The sequence below is a fragment of the Lycorma delicatula genome, chromosome 1 (assembly GCF_047948215.1).
Source record: "Lycorma delicatula isolate Av1 chromosome 1, ASM4794821v1, whole genome shotgun sequence".
Classification (NCBI taxonomy): domain Eukaryota; kingdom Metazoa; phylum Arthropoda; class Insecta; order Hemiptera; family Fulgoridae; genus Lycorma; species Lycorma delicatula.
Genome location: NC_134455.1, coordinates 51,297,060 through 51,316,976, shown reverse-complemented (window position 1 = coordinate 51,316,976; position 19,917 = coordinate 51,297,060). Strand labels below are relative to the sequence as shown.

At 32.4% G+C, this 19,917-nt stretch overlaps 1 protein-coding gene across 1 annotated transcript in view; it reads left to right on the top strand.

The window, feature by feature from the left end:
* The first annotated feature begins 2,345 nt into the window (after nt 1-2,345).
* The window catches only part of Task6 (TWIK-related acid-sensitive K[+] channel 6), a 266,763-nt gene continuing 249,191 nt past the window's right edge, over nt 2,346-19,917 (top strand). The window contains exon 1 of the mRNA XM_075354627.1: nt 2,346-2,567. Coding sequence (XP_075210742.1) covers nt 2,441-2,567 — 127 coding nt within the window. The 5' untranslated portion in view covers nt 2,346-2,440. The remainder of the gene's footprint in view (nt 2,568-19,917) is intronic.

Sequence of the window (19,917 nt, the reverse complement as noted above, 5' to 3'; positions counted from 1 at the left end):
TTGTTTGTAATCTGATAACAACTGATTTTTGTGTTATTTTGTGCGTTGATTTCAAATATGGCCACCGTTTTTTTTTGTATCACGAAAGAACTTTTCACAATACTAAAAAAAGAAAATGGAAGAAAGGCATATTATAACATTTATTCCTCGTGGACAACCTTTATTTATAAAAAAGTAACACGACTTAAAGAAAGTATTTTTGTACATTTTTTTACCTTTACAAGAACTTGTACTGCCTTTTTCTTTTCCTTTCAACGCTTTTCAGGCTACATTCTCTGTTGTAGTCAGCTTGCGGATTGTCTCTATGGATGCACCTACAGCAGTCTGCAATCATGTTCACATTCCACCTTCCCTGATAACTGCGTTCCATATCCTTTATATCTTGGAGAGATCTTTCACTCTTCTTCACTTACAGCACCAAAATTTTCGGAGAAGTAATCAATATAAGAGTGCAGAAAATGTATCTTCAAGTTCATTGAACAACCCAAGTCTTGGAATTTCATTAGAATGTTTTCCACCATACACTTAAAATTTGGGTCCTTATTGTTTTTTACGATAGATATTTCTTTACGATTTCTTTAAATGATTTCTATGCTTCTTTTTCAATGTCTTCCATTTTGATTTGAAAGACTTCATCTTAAAAAGGTTTACGAATATCTGGTTTGTGAAAATGCCTTCTTTCGCTCTGGCTTCTAGCAGTTGTGGAAACTTATGGTATACGTATTTAAAACACACTCCTTCTTTAAATAGAGCATTTACCAATTCCAGTTTGATGTGAAGTGGAGGTAGGAGGACTTTCTGTAGATCAACCAAAATTTTCAGTACTACGTTTTTGTTCCCAGGTTCTAATAATACATTATGTGGCCATTATTTTCTAGTCCAATGCTCTTTCTTGTCCCGGCTGTTCCATTCACACAAGAAGCAGGGATATTTGGTGTATCTTCTCTACTGCCCAAGGAGCATCGAAATTACTTTCAGGTCACCACATATTAAAAACAATAAGGACCCAAATTTTAAGTGTATGGTGGAAAACATTCTAATGAAATTCCAAGACTTGGGCTGTTCAATGAACTTGAATATACATTTTCTGCACTCTTATATTGATTACTTCCCCGAAAATTTTGGTGCTGTAAGTGAAGAAGAGTGAAAGATCTCTCCAAGATATAAATAAGATATTAATAAATAAGATATTAATGATTGGAGTATTTCAGTTAAGATAGAACTAATTCTAAATTATCGTAGTATTCTTTCAGTTATACGGAGTGTCCTACCGGCACTGAAGCATATTTTCTGCCATTATGAAGAATGGCATAACTCGTCTTTATGGACGAGTTAATAAACATGTTAACATTCATTCACATCATATTTTATGTTCAATTGATCCATTACACCAGGAACATTGTTATAATAAATTAATCTTCCATCTTCAGAAAAGTACGGAGAAAAGACTTTTTCTCTGTTTCTGTACCATGAGAAAGAAGTGCCAGGGGGTCAGGAATTTTTTTATTTTAATCTAGATCCTAAAGGTTCTGCTGAATTTTTAGAACAGCACAATGTTCTAATTGCAACTGATTTATTATTTCAGTAGAGTGAAGGGGAGTAGGAATAAGTGAAACATCACCTTAGCTAATAACTTGAAAAAAATGACTCGTGAAATCACTATAATTAATCATATTGCATCATCTTATTTGTCACTAATCTTACTGTAGCAAGCCAAAATTATGAACACTGCTTGTATTCATTCCATATAACCAAACTGATAATAAAGTATCAAGAAAATTAACACAGGCATACATTTTTATTCAACGTTGTATAAATAAAATATATTGATTATCAAATTTGAGAATTTAAAAAAAATTGATTAAGTGAAATAATGGACGTGATGGAATTTTTTGAAATTTTTTCCTGAAAGCAGCACACAAAGATCTAAAAGAATCAGTTATTAGATTTCAAACAACTTTTCCATTGTTGACCTGCATTATATTTTATTTAATATAATTTTTTTAATGTTGTAGGTAACTTTTTATCGAAATCTTGAAAAACATAACGTGATGAAATTATTCTGAAATCTTTGTGTTTGGTATTCAATTTATTCCTCTTCTAAAACGCTCAAACCCGTTTTTGATTATTTAAAGAAGTAACTACTCTATTGTTTTACTAAAATAATTTTTTTAATACGTTATTTAAAAATAAGTTATTAAATATAAAGATTACAATCATATCATTTAAACTAAAAGTATATTTGTTATAATTATTTTAAAATAGGATTTTTTCTTACTTTTATATCATTTGTTTAGGTGATGGGTGTCGGGGAGCCCGGCGGACAGAATGCAGGAGAGGGCAGGAGAAGTTCGTGAAGATGGTACGGGCCCCAAGGCCCAATCCAATCTGCACGCCCGAGGCCTAGGCCAACAACAGCCAGAATGGTGGCACCCAAAGAATGAAGAAGCAAAACGTCCGGACTTTGTCTTTGATAGTTTGCACATTCACTTATCTTCTCGTGGGAGCTGCAGTCTTTGACGCCCTAGAATCTGAAACTGAGAAAAAACGTTGGGAAGCCTTAGAAGGTAAGTGGACATGTTTAATCGATAACCATTGTAATTATAATCATTAAAAAAAATTCTTTCACCATCAATAGTTAAATCACCATTCCTGTATAAAGAGTAGACCTCAACCGGTGGAAATTTTACAAAAGTATAAAAAAAATTGTAATTTATATTTCACATTTGGTTATGTTTTTGACTAATATTCTGTTGATAATATTAGAACAGACATTCACAGAAAAAAATCGGAAAAATTGCAATCTCTTACACCAAAAAGTGTAAAAACGAAGTTGTTTTTACGTGAAGATTAGCGGGATGATTAAATTGTCTAGTAAAAACGATGAGTCATGTAGATCGCTCACATTTACATTTAAATTTTGTTTGTTGGGTTATTATACCAAACTGAGTACTTAAAAGAAATGCTTATAATTATGTGAACAAATAAAAAACATATAAAAATGGAGGAACTAAAATCTGTTTCGTTACCTTATCAATAACATTTCTACCAAATTTCTGGTGAGTGTTATTATTCTACTTGTAGAAATTCAAAAAGCAATTTTAACTTTTGTAGATCCAGGAAAATAGGTATTGTAACAAGACCGGTATAACTGACCTGAGTAGTGGATTCCTACCAATTAAAAAGAAAGTAGTAGAAAATATAATAGTTGGAGAAATCCAGAAAGGAGCTAAAAGAAACCTTTTTAGTAAAGGTAAGAGGTCCGTTTAACAATCGTTCTTTGTAATATTGTCAGTCACACACCTAAACAGATGTTGTTCCGTGAGAATAGTTACCGGACCCAGGTTTGAAATTTCATGGGAAAATGTGAGGGCGGATGATCATTCTCACGCATATTTGGGACCGGTCCAGAAGGTAAAGAGGATAGGAGTATAAATACTCCGGGGAATTCCAGTTGACAGTCAGTTCTGCGAGATGTAAGTCTGCGAGAGAGTGCTAATACATAGAGTTCTTAGCGAGGAGTTATTATGCGAGTTTGCAAGCGAGAGTATTCTGCGAGGAGGTCAGTGAAGGAGCTAATTTCTAGCAAATTAGGTTCGACACGATTTAGGTAACGTCACAAGTAATTTCAGTATATGAAAACTAGAAGTGGTTATTATTATACTATAAGTGGAAAAGATAACGTACTAAATGTCATTCATAAATTGTTAGGGGAGTTTTATTTGTGAATAACAAAGATATTATAATTATAATATATGAACCGCTTACCAAGAATTATATATGTAACAAGTCCAAGCGCTTTCAGAAACCAATTTCCATCATCAGCAACACACTAAATTATTATGTATGTAATAATAAATTCTGTATAAAAAAAAAATTGTATTATTAATATGTGAAGTTTTATTTATTATCAAGTACATAATAACTTAGTGTGTTTCTGATGATGGAAATTACTTTCAGAAAGCGCTTGAATGTGTTACATGTATAACTGTTGGTAAACGGTTTATAAATTTACTATAATACTATATTACACCAACGGGCCATGTTAAACAAAAACAAATTCAGCAAACGTATTTGCATTGAAACAACTTTATACTTGTCTTATTTATTGTACTATTGTTAATACAAGACTAGTGCTTAAAAATGTTAAGACTAGCGGTCGTGCTAATGTCTTTTGTCAATGGGATTGAATTCTGCTTTTCAGTATTTAACTACCTGTAAATAAATCCTGACGATTACTTTAAATTCTGTTTTGCATACAATCACTGTTTATTATTATTATTATTGATATTTATTATTATTGTGAATTGTTTATTATTTTCGTTTATTATTCTTATTGTCATTGTTATTATTGATTTGTCTTATTTTATCTATGTCTTTAAACTAATAAATTGTAAATATATAAACATTTTCAATTTTTAATCTCTCAATATCCTGATCGAGCCGTGAACACGCGACAGTATTTTGTGCAACTGAAGATCGAACCTCACATAAAGATACTTTATCGATATGCAGTAAGATTTGATATATTTAATACTTTTACATGTATTCTAATTTAATATATACAGGTCTTAAGGGTTTGGTTCAGCTTTGGAATGGATGAATAATAAATATTACTCAAATGTTAGGATGACGACGATGTGACGTAGCTATCACGAGCAGGTATTTAATGCTAAAACAAACAAGATATGCAGGGGCGGGATACCAATGGTATTTAGGAAATGGTAAACATAGATGAGTGACACGTAATTGAACTCTATTTATTTATTTTAATCATCAACGTTCTGTAAAGTAGTATCCTAGTACTGATTATTTCTCTCCTTATCCCTGTACAAAAAATCCAGATCAAGTTGGTCTTATTAAAATCAGCGTTGTGTATGAAATCTGTAAATTTATTTAATAAGGGTAATTGTTCTATAGATTAATAAATCCGCAATATATTTAGAAGAAAGCTTTTTCATCTATATATAATATTTATATGAAAACACGTCTGTTTCAGAGAAATTATTAAAAACATCTCCAGGCTTAGATTTACTTTACTGTACCTACTCGTATATTTAATGTAAAAATTTTATTATTAAAACTTTTAGAAGAAAAAGTAAATAAATATTTTCAATAAATCGATTCTGAAAATATTGCTGGTCATTATAAAATGAACAGCTATAAGACTTCCACGTGATCTAATTCTATATGTTCTTACGTAATCAAGTTTTACGCCTAAAGTGAACTGACGTTGAAGTTTTCATTCCGTTCGATACGACTTTTACATGTTTTTCTTTCTTATTTTTTCTTTATAGTAGCAGTTTTTAATACGTAAAAATTAATAATATTTGTATATGTTAATATTAAACTGAAAAATTTACGGGGAAATTGATTTTCAATATTTTTTGGATGAAAACTAATTACTTTATGCTAAACTTAACTAAAAATTAAAGACAGAATTTCTTGAGCAGACAACATTTTTCAGCCAGTTTTACTTTAAACAAAATCGGACTTTTTTATTTAGTAGAAGTAATATTTTTAATCTCAGTCAAATAATTGTTTCAAATCGTCAGTTTGACGAGGATTTAAAAGTACCTACAAATAATTAATTACTGATATTTTCGAAAATATTTATAAGTTGAAATGGGTTCAAGGGCTCATAAACCAAATAAATCATTGGAAAATCCTTATCGTTGATTCAAAAGATTAATTCTATTATTATGATAAAATGTTTTCTATCGAGTAGGCTAAAGGGCAATAATACATGCTGTAATTCATTATCCCTTGTTAGAAAAGAATATATTAAAGTGTTAACGCTATCTATTCCAATTATTTTTATAGCTGTGACCCATGGAAAACAACCGATATACAACACGGCTCGCAATGCCACTTGAGAGTAATGATTTCGTTATGTTCATACCCTATCGTAAATAGAATCAATTTATCATTCTTTCTTAACAACTCTTGCATTTCGATGGGTTCAGTATCCTTACGTACTACAGCACATTCGGCTTAGTGAAGAAGGCAAAGGATAAAATTTCCATTTTTAATTTTCCATAGTAAATCTGATATGACTAGATAAAAGCTGTATTATTCTGCGAATTAATTGAACCTCTTCTTAGATTTTTTAAAACCGTTACAGTAATGAAATCTAATAAACAGCATTATCAGCAAATTTAATCTTTAATAAAATGATTTGTTTAATATTCTGAAAGTCTTCCAGATATCTTGTGCAGCTTTCTGTATTCAACACCTTAGTCATTTCCATTGATTATTAAAGCAAATAAGTTCATCTATTTTTTAACAGCTATATAATCCAACAAGAACAACTAGCATTAAAAAATTGTAACATGATTGTTAGAATCGACGCAAAATGGATTATAGTCAGTTCAAACGAAGAGTAGGGTGGTATAGAATACATTCATTGTAAACTGAACATTAGTTTCTGTTAGTTACTCTTGTTTGAGTTTTAATTTATCAATACGAATAGGTAATAGATTTTTTTGAGTAAAATATGAGAAAAGACAATAAAAATATAAGAAGAAAATCAGGAAATAAAAGCTTTGTTTTTTTTTTTTTAGCACACTAAATATATTTATTCATAATTTTATACTTGGCGAAAAATCTTTTTATCTGTAAGAATTTTGATTGGTTGATGAAGAGGTTTATTATGCGCACATATTGATTCATAGATTTAATTTAGAGAATCCAGGGTTTAATATCAGTTACAGAATAATGCAATCATACAGGAAATTAAAAATTGTAATTTTATTTAAAAAAAAAAACGAAACAATCAAATTTAATATGAATCTTAAACACTCAATTTAAAAGAAGAACCATTTTTAGAAGAACCAATTTAAAATGGTGTTAAAAATAAATTGAAACAAGGTGTACTTTTAATTTATTTGTATGAGTAACCTGTATGATTTATGACTAATACAGTCAGACCTAGATATAAAATTTTAAGGTAACTGTTGTAAATGATATAGTTTTAAAAAATAAAACGTTATCAAATTTGGCATTTCAATTAACAATGGATACTTACGAAACCAATATTTTTTTTTTATTTCAAGCCAGTTTGTTAATTAATTGCCTCAAAAATGAATATAGGTATTTTTTCCGAAATTCCGCAAATACTTATGTTTGAGATGATTTGAAGGTTGGAAATAGACATTTTCATGTTTATAAATCGCTTTGCGGAAATAAACAACGTTTCTCATCGTCAAACTGGAAATTGTGTTATTGTATAGCGTAATATATGTATTGCAAAAGTCGTTTTGTCTGATATTCCTTTTATCAAAGGATTCTATAATAAGTTACAATTCTTAAGGAAAAAATTGACTCTAAATTTCTTTATAGTTCTTTTTGAGATAGTCTTCATCGTAGATTGAAATATATGAAGAGTTAAATAAGCCTTTCAAGATATAACGTTGCATATTTTCCTCACAGTACTTGCAAACTTGACTCTCTCTCCCCCACACATTCTACACTGCTTTCTCTTCCAATCCCTCTCCCTTTTTTTCTCTATTTTTATTTATCTACTTTATAAAGTAAATATTTTATTTTTTTGATAATAATGAATTTAATTTTTTCAGTCTAGATGATTTAGATTATAAAATTCAAAATAAGTTTAAATAAAGGTGTAAATTAAAATTTTCTAAATTTTCAATTTGGAGTAAAGCAAAACGTAGTTCATAAATTATTTTATTTATACAGTTATGAACTTAGAAAACTTCATAACAGATTTAGTGTCTGAAATACATCCAAAACGTCGAATAAGCATGATATAAAAGTTTTAAATTCGTATAAATGATTCATAAAAATTTAAAAATTCAACTTTTATAAACAAGAATAAATAAATTACATTTTTAGGTAAGCCCTCATTAGATTATTTTTCGTTGTTACTTAAACGGTTAATATTTATCATCCTTAATTTTGAAGACAGATAATGTTTTGTAAAATATTCACTATACTTTATGGTGAAGAAAAAGAAAAGAAAAAGTAACATATTAAGTAATTATTCGAAGTAATAAAATATGAAAAAGTATTTTAAAAGAATAGGAACTTGTGAAAGACCGGTAATTAAATGAGAACAATAAAGTTACGACGATAACAGTAATTGTTTGATTATTAGTCCTGCATACAGAAAATAACTGAAGATATAAATTAAATAACTTTGTTAATAATACCGGTATTTCTTGAAGATCTTTAAATCACACCACCCAAGTAACAATATTGTCCTCGGTGGCAGATATAACTATCCAAGAAGTCGACAAATAGTAAACTTCCTCAATCCGTTAGGTAGGGTAAATATGTTTACCAACAATAGGTTTACGAATAAATTGTATAAGGAAAACAAATATATATTTGTTTTTCCTCATCAAAACTGCGCCCTACCCATTTGCACTACCAAAGTTTGTACCTTTTACTCAAAACAATATCTTGATCCACATTAATATATGAAAATAGATGTAAATATCAAGTGCTTGAAGTTGTGATGATGTATTTTTGACAAACGATTATTTCCAATTTTTAATAGATGATTTTTTGTTTATTTTTACCAATATTTATTTCTGATTTTAAAAAAAATCATGGTAATTTTTTCTTAAGTGTCAGGAAAACCATTTTTCCCTGAAAAATGACTCATGTGTAAAACCTTTATTTCAACCTTGAATAAATATGCCTTAAAGTTTCATTAAAGTATTTCAATGAGAATCTGTGTATAAGGCACACAAAACGAAAAAAAAAATACTACATTTACGAGAAAGACTAATTCACAATTATAACGAAATGGAAAAACTTTTCTTACATTCAAAACGATCTTTGTGTACTTGGTTTTTCCAGTCCTTCCCTCTTCTACTCCTTTTGATATTCCTCTCCGTTTTCCATCTCATTTCTTTTCTCTTATTTTTAATTTTTCTTTTGATTTCTTCAAGAAATTATACATTTTTCCCAATCCTCCTCTAATAAAGATGATTTCATTTCACTTTCGAGATTCTTGCCATGATTCGCGTTCATCTGTTTTAACATGTTACAATTCATGTAAATCTTCACTTCACTTCATTGTCACCAGATGTTCCTCTAAACTATAAATCTTGTTTGGAAAATAATTCTTTTAAATTAATTTGTCATCTGATTTTATAAAATTAGTACACTTTTAAGGCGGAAGTTTAAAAAAAATATTTTATTGTAAAAATACAGAAACTAACTTTTTGAAGATTTTATCATGTAATTTTCACAAATCGTTTTCTATGGTGGCCAGTAAGGTAATATAATCCATAGCCCACCTGGCTGGTCTAGTTTTTAACTCGTCATCGCAGATCAGCTGATTTCGAAGTCGAGAGTTCTAAGGTTCAAACCTACTAAAGGCAGTTACTTTTATATGGATTTGAATACTAGATCGTGGATAACGGAGTTCTTTGGTGATTGGGTTTCAATTAACCACACATCTCAGGAATGGTCGACCTGAAACTGTACAAGACTACACTTCATACTGCACTTCATTTACGTTCATACAGATCATCCTCATTCATCATCTGAAGTAATACCTTACGGTGATTCCGGAGTCTAAACAGAAAAAAAGAGAGATTACCATGACCAAGCGTAAGGTAAAACTCTAGATCACTTAATTTGAACATAAATGTTCGAAATGCATTCTAACTGCTTTCACTAAGAAAACACAATGTATATAAAATTTGAATGATATTTCTATTTTTTAATTTCACGTCTCTGAAATTACTTAACCCCGCAGAGGATTGTAGTGTAAGCAGAATAAAAATCTAGGGTTTTATAAGCAAAATTTACTTTGGAAATACAAGAACATTATCGAAGTTTAAAAACTAAACGAATAAACTCCCTGTATGTAACTAACTTCATTTTACGTTACTAATCTGCGGCTTGGAGTCCCTCTTCAGCAGTTTGTCCTAAACAATATTTAAACAATCGTTCCTAAAAATTAAACATTTAATTTGTAGAATTTTATATGTATAAAGTAAAAAATATTTGTTATAAACAGTTTAATAGTACGAAAAATAACTTTTTTAGTCTCTTAAATGTAATGTTTATTGATATAGAAAATGTATAAAAAGTCAACTGAAACATTTCAAACATGAAAATATTTTAAGAAAATTTTGAGAAAAAATATTCTTAAAAATAGGGCTGTTCTACGCTGATCGGTGCCGTTCGACAATATTGAAAACAATATTAAAAACATTATCATATACAAAAATGTTTAAGACAAGAAAATGAAAAATATATGAAGCAGGTAACTGACTTCATTCTACAGTAAAGTAATACTAAGGTATAAAAATTAAAGGAAGGCAGAAAGAAATGGAAAAACATTTAAACGACGTAAAATCTTATATTTTACAAGGATATATTATAAGTAATATCCATATTTATTCTTTACAACTTTTACTGGTACTCATTCCGTTTTTATAATTCATATTCTGTACGTTTTACAAAGATTTCTACATAAATTAGCAGATTTATATTTAACAATCTGTATTTACAGACTAGAATACATGCGTAACTTTAATATGTATATTAAATATAATATATTTAAAGCAATTAAATATATATTTTTTTCCCATGTAGTATTCATCAATAACAGGTTGTAACTGAAAGGAGCAATGTTCTTTACATTTCTTAACACCTTTGAATTTTGTTATTTAGCACCTATCTATTAATCGTAACGAGAGAGATTTCCCCTTCTCCCTCTTGCTGCCATTCGATTTCCCTTTGATAATTGGTTGCCTCTGCAGTTATACTCGGCCTAGAGAGAGAGAGGATAATCTATTAAGACCGTTCTCCGTATAAACGGGGATACAGGAATTCTAGATTCTCTATTTTCCACATTACTAATTTTCCACTAAAGTTTGCTTTTACTTGTAATTAGTCTTCTGTAGTGAGAATTAATTTGAGTTGTAATAATAATTTCAAAAGCATAAACAAATAGACAATTATAAAATTACATAAATTTAGTAAACAAAAAAATTAATTTGATATAAACAATACCGATTGATTCGTTATCGTTTCTTTTAACTCCTGTACTAATTATCATCATTTGAAAATATTGGTCGTAAGGCCTAATTTATGGATAAGACTTATTATTACGTATTACGTTTAGTCAGATAAATTAAAAAAATAATTACTGATACTCTATATGATAGACTTTTACATTAACTGTTACGTTTCATTGAATATTCACTTGATCAAATTGCCATAAATTTATACATTTTTTTATAATTAAATGACAACCTCCGTGGTGGAAGATGACCTTTCAGTCGCTGGTTCAGAATCCCTGTCAAGCTTGAAACTTTCTTCACGCTACAGTAAGACGGACTGGGGCAGATATTTAAGAACAAACCCTGTAATTGCGAGGTATTGATAGTTCGAGGCCCGGCTAAACCGAGTATATTATAACGATTACAGCTTCCTGATACCTCATCCGGCTACCATTCTGTTGATGAGTTCTAATTAACACTTATCCTGACCTCATGAAACTAGCTAAACAAATAAACTCATTTTTTGAACAAGCAACACCCCTCAAGTAGCTGAAACACAAAAGCTGCTATATATCATGCCTGTAGTACATATCATACGTATATGTATTCTATATATTATACAAATCAATTAGTTGCAAGTAATAAAATGTACGTAATCCGTTCTCATACTCATGGTTTCAGCTTATATGATGAATTAGTCGTCTGAAAAAAACAGTGCAGCAGTTAATTTAATAACACAAATCTATACATCTCACTTTTGTAATCTATACATCTTACTGTAATCGGACAACTATCATAGAGTTCTTTTTTCAGCCATAAATCTGGTTTGAATTTTGTGGAACTCTTGTTCATATCTGACCTGCATTTTAATTCATACCGGGTTTGGAAATTTTGCACAACAAATAACAATGTTTTTTCTTTTTTATATTTAATTCCATTTTTAAACAGGTTAAGAAGCAATTTTAGTTCACTTTCGTTTTTTAACTAAAACTGTACAGTTTTTATTATTAAAAAATATACGATAAGGTAAAACTAAAACTAAAGGTATTAATGTATTAGTTTTATACTCAGCTTCAACCGGAGTGTACCAAATCATCTCAAAAAATATCTGTGTTTTCATCAGATTTTTCTGAAGAGCAATTCGTGATTAGTCGTTTTAATTTACTTGTCGAATTTAGTTTTACAACCATTTCTCACTCAATAAACGAAAATTTGTGGTTTTAATATAATAGTTAATAGTAACCAAGGTATTTGTGTTAACTATTTATTTCATTAAGAAAAAATAAATGAAATAGTGGTATTGCTATTTCTAATTTTCAAAATTTTAAAATAGCTGATTTTTTTTAAATCATGGAAAATAGATATATTTTAATACTTAAATTAAATCATATATTAACATTCAGTTTTCCAGACGATAATTATGTTTAAAAAATTGTAAAAAAATAGCTAAATTTCAGGTTAGGAAAAATAGATCTGGAAAAATTCATAGTGTTGAGACAACCAGAATGTTTAACTGTTAAGCACAATAATATGTTGTATGGTAAGCAGTATTATGTATTTGTGGCACTGAAATTCCAGAATAACTGCTACAGGCTTATGAAATATATGTCAACTTTTTATTTTGGTTGAGTGACACTAATGTGTTAAAAGTTGTTAAATTCAAAATGGCAGATAATAGACACCGTCATTTCCTAACTGAAAGACGACTAATTTTTTAATAACTTTAACCAAATTTTACAAAGATGACTGAAAATAGAATTTTAAAAAGAATTATGGTTTATCTTATAAAATATAAACAGGATAAAAACTTTTTAAAAGATGAATATTAGTAAGTGAATGGAAGATAATTTAGTAGTAATCCATATTACACAATCAAAATTATTTTTCAAGTCGTAATGAAACAAGAAATAAAAAACACGGGTAGATATGTAAGTAGGTACACATGCGTAAGTAGGCTTTTTTCTATTCCAAAATTCTAACAATAGTGTTTGGAATTCAAACTGGCGTATTCACCAAGTACAAGTTACCATAAACCATTAAATTTAAATATTAGTAAGAAATTTGGAAGCATCAAGCGCTAAATTTATAATGAAAAAAATTTCACACTTATCTGCTTCTAATTTTTATGATATATTAAAATTCTAAGAGTAATTCTCCAGCCTGATACATTTTACATACTAATTAATATAAATTATTTAGTCTTACTTTACGTCTCTTTAAAACCATAAAACTTTAAACAATGTTTCATCAATTAATTCACGTTTAGATCTTTCAAACACTGACACACACACACACACACACACACACACACACACACACGTTATTTGAACTATTATTTTTTTTTTAAATTATTTTTCATAACTTTAACAGCTATTATTTGTTATATTACAAAATCATTGAAGAAAATAACATTCATTTATTTTATTACCGTATCAATCAATGTTAAAAGAATTAGTTAACAAAATAAATAAAAAGATAAAAAGATGAAATAACTGAAAAATTTGCATTTTTTTTAAAAAAGAGCTCTAATTTTAATGGCTACTTAAGGTAAATAACGCCTTCTATATTCTAGTAATTTAACTACATTTCCCATGTATGCAAAAGCACCAGAAAACAAAGATAAAGGAGAGAGTAACGGTAGACTGTGGCTAGTAGGAAAGTTTCTACCTAATACTAATAAGCAAACCGAAAGACAGGTTAAACAGTGACAGTTTACAATGGCTTGCACAGTAAGTTAGCCTTTGGTTAGTTCACTGTTTCATAGTGGAGATTTAAAGTACCAGTAAAATGTTTACACAGCAAAAAAAAGCCCGGTAAAATAACCAACGTCAGCAATTTAGCTGTTAACTACCACTTTTTGTTTAATCAACGGGGAAAATTTAATTAAAATAAAAATGCAAAAAAGCTGAAGATAATAACGTAATAGTAAATTACAGTCACTTTTAAAAACATTTCTGATAGTTGTTTAGATCAAGAATAGGCAGAAAAGTTTTTATTTATTAAAACATGCAAGCTATTTCAAAACAGCTAAAATATACAACTTTTCTTTGGCCTACTTGATAAAAGATATTGTTTTTAATAATATTCTTAAAGACCGCATTCAAGTAGATGGAAAACTGAATTTTTATTAAAGTAAAAACTTCTTGAAAGGTATTTTCAAAAATATTAATCGAGTTCGTGACTGGTATTTTTAAAATTTAATTTAAACAATATTAAATAAAAGTAAATTACAAGTTTTAATAACATAGTTAATTTTAGCGATGTATCACAGAGCGAAAAGGCATAAAAGTTTCGGTAATTTGTGTTAGTTTATACCTCTTTTATACAGCTGTGAATTTAAACATACTGTTTCCTCAAATTCCTAGCTCAGAATTTTATTTCGACTACTTTTTCTTTCATTTTTATTTTATTTGTTTAGCAAGTGTATGTTTCCATTAACCAGTATAATTCACAGAATTCGATTTGTGTCCGTTCCATTCCGGTAAGCTTGATATACTAAGGGTGTGATCTCCTTTCTGTTTTATTTGAGGGTTTAATCATTTAAATAAAGTTAAAATTATGGGAAATATCAATTCGATTTGTGCATTTGGCTGCTCTAGATATCTGAAAACTTCCAAGATACCACATGAATCAACTCATCACGAGTTAGACGGGGCTAGTAACTTGATTATAAGAAGTAAATTATATGTTCCTATAAATTTCAGAAAAGATGGAATTTTGGAAATAGATCTTGAGTGTTCACATTTGGAAAATATTTTTCTTTGGACCCATCCGGTTCACGAGGAAGTTTCTCAAAGCCAAACATAAATATTTAGTAATATTTCTATTATTTTTTTAGTAGGTGCTGAGAAAAAGAGAATTGAGGGTTATAATTAAGGTTACAAACTGTATTTATAGTATATTTTTAAAAGAGTGATATAGATCTATGAATAGCTTTACTTTACTTTTATAGGTATGCAATATTATTACAGTTTCCAGATAACTTACTAAACATCTCATTTTTGCCTGATGTGCTTCTCTCAGTCACGTTGTAAATGTGCAAAACCGAAAAAAATATACAGTTATTGCAGAAAATAAAAAAAGGTTTAAATGAACTAAAATTCCTGAATAATGATTTTTTATATTTTCTGGAATTTATTAACACTTTTATAAATATTTTTCTACATTAGATGGATAATAGCTAAAAGAGAAAGATTTTATTTCTTGTCTCTTTCAATCCTGAAGTTTTTAAAAAAACTTGTGTGATGGTTTTGACAATTTGGATCGTCCAAGATATGGCAGTGCTTTACTTATCAATGCATTAACACATTTTCATAACACTCTCCAGTGTTATGTAAGCCAAGGTATAGTCTTCTTTACGTTGAACAAGAAGCCATACAAAGAATTAATTTAATTAAGTCGATATAGACCTTAATGAACTCATATAACCATTTTTAAATTTTCGTAATTGAAAGCTAAATTATTTCTCCTAAAGCAATGAATATTACATTTTGTAGTATGTACAGATACGTCTCGTAGTATATAAATCAGTATTTTTGCAGTAAAAATTCTTGAGTGTAAATGTGTAATGATTTTAAAATCTGCCTGATAACAATCAATGTTTAAGGGTCATATAAATTATTTATTTAAATTCTCTTTGAAATATTCGCTTGATTTTTTTTACAAATGGCAGGGGTTTTTTGAAAACTTTCTTTAAATTTTATCACTAAATTTACTCAAATCATAAGGCTATATTTTCTCCCATATTAGTTTATTTAACAGACATAAATAGGGTAAGATGACATGAAATAAAAAACTATAAATAATGGTAAATCTAAAATAATATAACTTACCAAGCAGTAAAATAAATATGTATCCTGTACTTAAATAAAAAGTAGGAAAATAATTGTCGGAAAAACAGACTAAGTTTAATAAATAATATTCTGGATGCTAAATCTAAGATAATTTTGTAAAGAAATCTGTGCATGACTGCATTACAGTAGGGTTGACAACAAATGAAACGAAATGGTTTTTTAGATGAAGAAATCGGTGGTACAAATTGCTGCTGACAAGACAGAACTATTTTTCAATTCTATAGCTCGTGTTTGCCTATTAATGAACTGTTTTTGTGGCAGAATTCGTCTTCAGCCGAAAATGAACTCAGAAAATCCACTCGTGTGTGGCGATCTATTCCAAAAGAAGGATTTTACATAAAACTGCTGCAGTTTTGAAAATATTTATAAAATTTCTTTTTTTCAGTTATTTCTCCTTCATTCATAATGTAAAGGAATAAAAGATTTACTGAGTGTGCGTAGAAAGATCTTGGTTTACATCGATCTTTAGTACTTTGGCTGTTTTGTCAATGACTCAGTAACGACCAAAGATATTTGTAAAATTGTTTGCAACAAGATTATTTCTCATGAAGTAGAACGTCGTATAATTAACGATTTTTCATAAATTTTCTGTTTCAAATTGGCGGTTATCTTTCCCAGCTGGATTTGAAGGAGAGATTGAAGTGAAGAGAATTTCCGTTTCAAGCCACCGATGCTGCGGATAGAACACGTGGTCTTCAGTCCGTTCGACTTCACACACCATTTTCAATCCCTCCTGTAGCGGCTTTTTTGTTTATCATTTTTATACCCTTTCCCTTGAGCCGGACCCACAGTTAAGGATAACATAGTTCAAGGGAGTGTTCTTTAACTCTAACGGGCCTTCCCGCTCACCAACTGAACATCTGGCAAGGCAGATTGGTCCGCCGGTTGGATCTTTTACTTTATGCCTGCCTCTAATCCCCAGCGAGGAGACTCCAGATCCAGCAGTACCGTAACCTTCATTCCCACCCTACGGGCCGGGTCTCGGTCTTTTGAGTACCTTTTGACTCAAATGGGGAGTACCCAAGGGGATCCCTCACCGGGACTTTGGTCTTGACTCCCCCCTAAAAGACGTCAGGTCCAGATGATCGTTGTCACATCAGAAAGTGTCACACTTCACACATGGAGTCCCCATCTGATCATCGGAGCCAGCATAACAGGGTATACCGGCCCTCACATCTGAGCCTGTCCAACCCCTCCCGTTAGAAACCCCTCCTCCGTTCCTCACCACCATTGGCTTGAAATACCGTCCGATAAAAGTGGCTGAACCCATCCCAGCAAGTTGCAGAAGCGATGATATAAGGTAGCAGGGACGCAGGATACAAGCCAGAAATCTCCGCACGAGCCTTTGTTCCTCCATTCAGGGCACTGAAACAGGGTGTGTTCGACGGTGTCACATTCCGTGCAGTACGTACAATTGGGGGTATCACGCCTCCCAATACGATGAAGATAACTGCCAAAATTGCTATGGCCTGTAAAGATTTGAGTGATGAGTCAAGATCACAGTGTTTTATCAAACACCACGATCGCAGGTCCGGTATTAAGACTCTCATCCAGGCTGCCGTTTCCCCGGCCAGCCACCGATCTTGCGAAATATTAAAATCGAGTCCCTCACCAATGCGCCAATTTCCCGCCGTGCCTGTAATGATCTCCAGCAACGAATGTCTGTACAAACCCCAAAGCCTGGTAAGGTTCCTTTTAATCAGCAACGTTAAGCCCCAATCCGGAGCAGCGTACAAAATAATAGATGGGACAGTATACATAATGACTCTCCGTTTTGATCCTCGAGGCGCCATCTGGGTTGAGAGAAGTCGTCTCAGGGCAACAAGAGTGTTTTCTGCCAGTTCATAGACCGCGATGATGTGGCGCTAAATCTACACGATTTGTCAATAGTCACCCCTAAATATCTGTCAACACATCTAGGTGGAATCAGGTGTCCTTCAATGCGTAGATCTATTTGACTCGCCCTCCTTCGACCGGCGAGGACGATATATCCACTCTTCTGAGGCGATAAACGCAGGCTATGATCCGTCAACCATCTATTTATTCGAATAAGGAAGTCATTGTTCCAAACGCGAAGGTCTTACTCAGTCCTACTATCAATAAGGATAGCCAAATCCACGGAATACACAATTGTCTCCGTCTGCTCGGAAAGGTATAGATTAAGTGCCCCGTCGAACACAACGTTCCAGAGAAGGGAGCCAAGAACGGAGTTCTGCGGGACCCTCCTGACATCCAAAAACGTAGATCTCCTTGCTGCGTCTCTACGGAGACCCATCTCTCCTGAAAATAGTCCCAAATTTGCTGTAGATGATATGAAATGACTCCCTTACGCCGTAAAGCGTCCCATGGGACCGAGCCGAAGGCATTGCAGATATCCAATAAGATGAACATTGTCAACGACTTGTCCTCTTCATGCCATTCGCTCAAGTTATAACCTTCAGGAGGGATTTTATGGTCGGCGTTAATTTCGGCAACAAGACGCATGGCCAACATATGTTAAACGGCCTTAACCATGTTTTTAAAAAGGCAGTAAGTAAGCATGTTTTTTAAAGGATTCCCGGTAATGGATGATCCAGCCACCAAAACTGGGCCTCCTTCCAGCATACCGAGAAAACTCCTGTCTGCAGTCGTTGAGCGTCAACGTCGACCATGTATCATGGAGTCTGTAGCAAGAGACTCTTAAGGATTTAGAGCCAATATTCCGTCAGGGCCAGAACTGCAGTTGTGGAGTCGACTCATGGCCATAGCCATCTCATGTAACGTATACCACCGCTGTTCAAAGTCAGTGGGGCCTAGCAATATCCTTTCGGCACATTGGAACAGCCGTTCCACCTTTGCCTAGGCACATTCGTCCGAGAAGATCGCTAAACGTCTGCCAAAGCGTTTCATAAGCAGTGGTTTGCGCGCTCCCAAGGACCATTTTCTATTTCAGCACAGTCTCTGCCATTTCCTCCTCTTCGAGATCTTGATGGCGTCTCTAAGGACTCTCCTACAGTGCACGCAATGCTGGGATGCGAGGTCATAGCCTTCTCCACCGCGACGCCTGAGTCGTTGCATGCTCCTCTTGTGCCGCTGGAGATCCGTCCTCAGACTGTTAATCTTGAGGGTCCACCAGTAAGCCGCTCGATGCGGCTTAGTGGTGGACCGTCAATGCCTAACACCCAACCGAGTAATCCCCTGTTTAACAGTATCCTGTAGCACCTCAGGTGTAACGCAAAGACCACGACTTCTGGCTGTAAGACCTCCTCAAAGATGTTACGTACTTCCCGCGATGTCAAGCGTATAGGAGGGCCATAAGTCCGTGAACGGAAGGAGGCATCCCCAAGTTCAACTAGGGTGGCCAGATGGTGGCTGGCGATGTCATCTGCCAGCACTCTCCAGGAACAACAAACGCGATTCCACCTCCCGTCGTGGATAGTGAGATCTAACACCTAGGAATGATTACGGGCGGAGAAAGTCGGCGTAAAACCATTTACACAGTAGAAATCTAGAGTACTCATCATGTCAGCCAGAATTTCGTCTCTCCTACTAGTGTAAGCACTGCCAGCCTCCACAGACTTGCAGTTGAAGTCACCTACTAGCAAGAGCTTCTTCCTAGTCCTAACAACTGCCGCGGTCAGTCGTGCAATGAAAGCCTCATAGTCTACCAAATCGCAATTGGGAGAATCGTAAGCACCTACGATCACCGCCTCCCCAGTTCGATACAAAGGAAGCCATCGCCCATTTCCAGAAGCTGCTAACCCAAACGTCCACTGACATCCCGTAATACTACGTCAACCCTGTTGTCTGTACTCTACTTACATCCAGCCACAAAAAACCTATTCGGTTTAGTCGTTACAAGAAAATCGACATGAAGCTCCTTTGCTAACTTCCCCACAAGATCATGGAAGAGCGAGCATCTGCTTGCATTAGAAAGCAGCACTCTTAGCATGATTTCTGACGTTTACAGCCTCTACCCTCAGTGCGATGGCCTAAATCATCACAGTCAAGGTTTCTCCAAGATTCCGTGCAGGACACGACCTTATGGTCGCCATCCCCACAGTGGAAACAAAGCATAGATCTGTCTTGGCCATGAC